Below are 4,208 nucleotides of genomic sequence, written 5' to 3'. Positions count from 1 at the left end.
TCAGTGCTCTGACATGATTGGACTTTTAGTTGATTTTAATATTTTAGATTTTTTTTTCTAATTAGCAGAACAACTAACTTTGAACTGAGAGCTTAGACAAAAGTAAAGATTTAAACATTTAAACAATGTCTGTTGATGAAGATCAGGTGATGTGACAGCTCCCATATAGCCACTATTTTAGAGGAGACTGCCAGTTTAAAACGATAAAATATACATTTAAAAACAGCCAGTGAAATGCCTTAAACCAAGAAACTGTAGAAATGTGAAAGCACAACAAAACTAGAAAGAAAAAGTGTCCGTAAAATGTACAAATTTAAAACACGAAGATCATGCGATGAGTGAAAGCTCTGGAAGAGAAATACTAAATGAACCTCTGAGTTGACACTGCTTTGTAAATAGCTGTGAAAATGTAAACAAATACGTTTCCATGACAGCTTTACCTGCTGATGAAGACCTTGTGAGATGTCTGAAAGCTCCAGAACAGCCACTCATTGGACCTTTGGTGGAAAAAAAACTATAAAATCTGCTTCTGAAAACAGTCAGTGAAACATTTTACATTAAGAAAATATGGTGATTTGGCCACTCAGGAAGATTGTGACATGACTGAAAGCTCCCGATCAGCTGATAAACAACCCCCTGCTTTTGAAAACTGATGGTGAGAATGTAAAATACCACATAAAGCAGCCAATGAGAGCCCATTGTTTTTAATGAGAACGGGAAGAAACATCCAATTAGCAGTGGTGTGTTAAAGGATCAATAATCAGACCAAGCAGCTGATCACTCAGTTCCAGCTGATTTATTCAGTGTCACATACAGACTTCATCATAAAGGACAAGTTCACGCAGTTTCCCTTGTGCTACAAAAAAACTCGGGATGGCCCTTTATTTTATTTTTTTTCCTCTTTTCTTTTATATTGCACAAAAAATAATGAGCAAAAACAAACATGTGCTGCTGATGAAGTGATACAAAAATAAGAAGCAACAGAAAATCCAGTTTCTCTCCTGCTGTCAGGAACTCACTCACATCCAAATACACAAAGGCCTAAATTTTAACTATTTTACACAACATATACAATCCTGGATCTGACCAGTCCTCCCAACGTAACCAGTAAAGGTCTGTCTGTACATCCTTTAAAACAACTACAAGGCATTAAAGCAAGGCAGGCTGGCTGGGATTTGAACCCTCACATGCTCAGTAACAAAGAATATTCAGAGTAACAGTGGAAGAAGAAGAAGTGCCTGACATTCCCTTTGACTGTACAAAAATATGCCTGAAAATAGTTTTATTTCTGGATATTTTAAAAAGATGAGGTATGTTTGGTTATGTAAATATCAAAAAATGTTTCCTGCCATACCTGTGCTCCATTTGGGTTTCTAAGGAGCTGGAAAACCCAAAACGCATGAAATAAGAAAAGGTGTTTGAAACTCAGAAGAGTCACATAAAAGAGTCCTGCAGCAACACAAACCTCCTGATATTAGTGTTCATTGGTGGGTCTGGGTGGGAATGCATAGTCCGGGTCCCGGTTCAGACCCGAGCAACAGAAACTAAATCCATAAAACCCTGTTGGTGTGATTTCATTTCAAAGTACCGAGTCCAGACCAGACGCCCTCCGCCCCCCGAGCACTGATCCCGGGCAGCAGCAGCCCCGCCGTCCCGGTCCCTGACTGGCTCTGGAGCTCCATAACCTCCAGAACCGGCTCCGGGGCAGACGAGGCAGATGCAAAACGATAATTGATAACCCCTCCGTGGGATCAATAAGTGAACACCAGGTCCGAGAAGTTGGCCTCCAGCCAGTCCCCGGCGATCATCTCGCTCAGCTCCGGGGTACAATAATCCGGGAAGTCGAAGTGGGACCCGAGGCTGCCCTCGCTGCTGCACGAGTCTAGGTCTTTATCCACCAGAGACAGGCTCAGGTTCCCCGGGGCCGAGCTGGAGGACGAGTTCCACGGCTCGGAGGAGGGGTGGAAGCCGCCCAGGAAGCTCAGGGTGAAGTCGGCCCCCTCCGAAGGGAGATCGTCCAGGTCTTCCCCGCAGCAGGAGGAGGAGGAGGTGGAGCCGGAACGGGACGAGGATGCTGGTGAGAGGGAGGCCGGGTAGGAGGAGGTGCTGGCGGCCTGCCGGGTGATGTTCTTGAAGCTGTAGAAGAGGCGGCCGGAGGACTCGTACACGCTGGTTCCCTCCGGCTCGGCGGCGGCGGAGCTCAGACTGAGGCTGGGCGGTACTTTAGCGAGGCTGTACCAGGACGGTACGTCCTCCTCCTCCGCTTTAAACTCCTGCTCCTCCTCAGAGTCGTCTTCATCGTCGTCTTCGTCCTCCTCCTCCTCGTCGTCGGTAAACTCTCGTTTAACCGGCTTGCTGGTTTTAAAGCTGGTGGTCAGCACGTACCGGTACCGGGGGTCGGAGTGCTGGTGCTGCGGGAGGTGGCTGCCCGCTCTGCTGGGCGCGACCACCGGCTTACTTGGCTTCAACTTGGAGAATTTCTTGGTGGCAGCGGCAGCCGGGTTCTTATTAACCGGTCTGACGCTGCTTTTCTCGGGGGACTGAGCTGCCGGCTTCCCCGCCTGAAACGCACACCCGTCCGTCTTGGGTTTCTTCTTGGGCCGGTACTTGTAGTCCGGGTAGTCCGCCATGTGCTGGAGCCGGAGCCGCTCCGCCTCCCGGATAAACGGGATCTTTTCAGTGTCTTTTAACATTTTCCAGCGCTTCCCAAGACGCTTGGAGATCTCCGCGTTGTGCATGTCCGGTGACTGTTCCATGATCTTCCTCCTCTCGATTTTGGACCAAACCATGAAGGCGTTCATGGGCCGTTTAATGTGACCGGTCGCTGTTTTACACCAGTCCGGCTTCAGCGGCACGGGGCTACACGCCGAGGCCGCCAGCAGTTCACTCTCCTCCGGGTCAGGCGCGTTGCGGGACACAGTGTTAATGCCCGTCCCTCCATGCTCCGTGTGCTGAACCATGGTCCTAATTTATGCTTCAAACGAACCGCGGTGGGCTCCGACAGACACTGCGGCTGCTTCCCCTCACTGGTTCAGTGTCTCTCTGGTCTCCAGCTGGAAGCTCCGCTCAACCTGACAACATCTCTCTCTGTTTGAACCACCAAACCGGCGTCTTATTAACCAGCTGATCATGCGCACAACGTTACCGTCCTCCACCAATCACCGCTCCCTTCTTGAAACCTCTCCCGCCTCCACGGCGCTCTCAGCCAATCACAGCTTCAGAACTCCTACCATTCCCGCCCACAGGTGCTGGCCGTTACTTCAATTTAATTTCAATTGTTAAATCATTACAGTGAAAGTAATCGATATTTATCGAGGTTTTATTGGTGTTTAGAGACACTGAATCACAAGATCAATATTTACAAAGCCTCGGGATCAAAGTAAACACGTTAAAGCTGGAGATTTCCCTCACCATGCGTTTTTTAGTGGGTGTCTGCCACACTTTCTGTGCAAATTCAGCCTGTGTGGACATCCAGGACTGTAATGTAGATATTCTGTACAATTTAAGATATTGTCATTCCTATATACACTAAGTGCACAAAATGGACCTTCCAAACACGGAAAGGTAGGAATAATCGTATTAATGCTTTACTGAATATGAGACCTTTAATTTTGTGGAGGGTTTTTTTAGGGGGAATAGCAGAACAATCTTTCATGGGAGCAGCAACAGATTCCACGTAGACCTGAGGTGATTTCCAAGGATTTTCAAGAGGTCCTTGGTCCCTCAACAGGCAGTGAAGTGGCTCTGCAAGTCCTCTAGGGGCTGCTGAGTGTTTTTCAGGATGTTCCAGGAATCCTTGAAGAGGGATGGGATGTTCCTGGAGGAAGGCAGAGAGTCCTTGAGGAGGTTCCAGGAGTATTCAAGGGGATTTCTGAGTTCCTGCACTAAATTCCTGTGTTTTCTCCCAGCAGCTGTTTGTTCGGACTCATCAGGCATCCTGGAGGTCCTGATAAGGATCAGTCTGGTTCCTGCAAAGCCTCCATGGTGCTCTGCCAACAGAGGGCGTCCCACAGACGGAGACCAGGATGCAGACTCCAGTTAATGAATTCAGCATCTGTCTGCTGCTGCCAGTCAGATAGTTTCAATATGATTTCTAAACTTTGACAATAAACTTAAATATGTTAAATTTAGACCATTTTGTATGTATTTTCTTGCATATTAGTATTATAGATCCAGCATAGTAGATATTACTACTCTGAACCGTCATG

General features: G+C 47.6%; 1 protein-coding gene across 1 annotated transcript; it reads right to left on the bottom strand.

The window, feature by feature from the left end:
* Positions 1 to 781: 781 nt before the first annotated feature.
* Positions 782 to 3,091, bottom strand: sox11b (SRY-box transcription factor 11b). Its single transcript, XM_023274024.3, has one exon. The coding sequence runs from the start codon at positions 2,958 to 2,960 to the stop codon at positions 1,752 to 1,754; it is 1,209 nt and encodes a 402-aa protein (XP_023129792.1). The 5' UTR covers positions 2,961 to 3,091; the 3' UTR covers positions 782 to 1,751.
* Positions 3,092 to 4,208: the final 1,117 nt, after the last annotated feature.

The sequence above is a fragment of the Amphiprion ocellaris genome, chromosome 12, assembly GCF_022539595.1.
Source record: "Amphiprion ocellaris isolate individual 3 ecotype Okinawa chromosome 12, ASM2253959v1, whole genome shotgun sequence".
Classification (NCBI taxonomy): Eukaryota; Metazoa; Chordata; class Actinopteri; family Pomacentridae; genus Amphiprion; species Amphiprion ocellaris.
The sequence above is the reverse complement of the archived record's forward strand: the minus strand, read 5'-3'. Positions and strand labels throughout refer to the sequence as shown.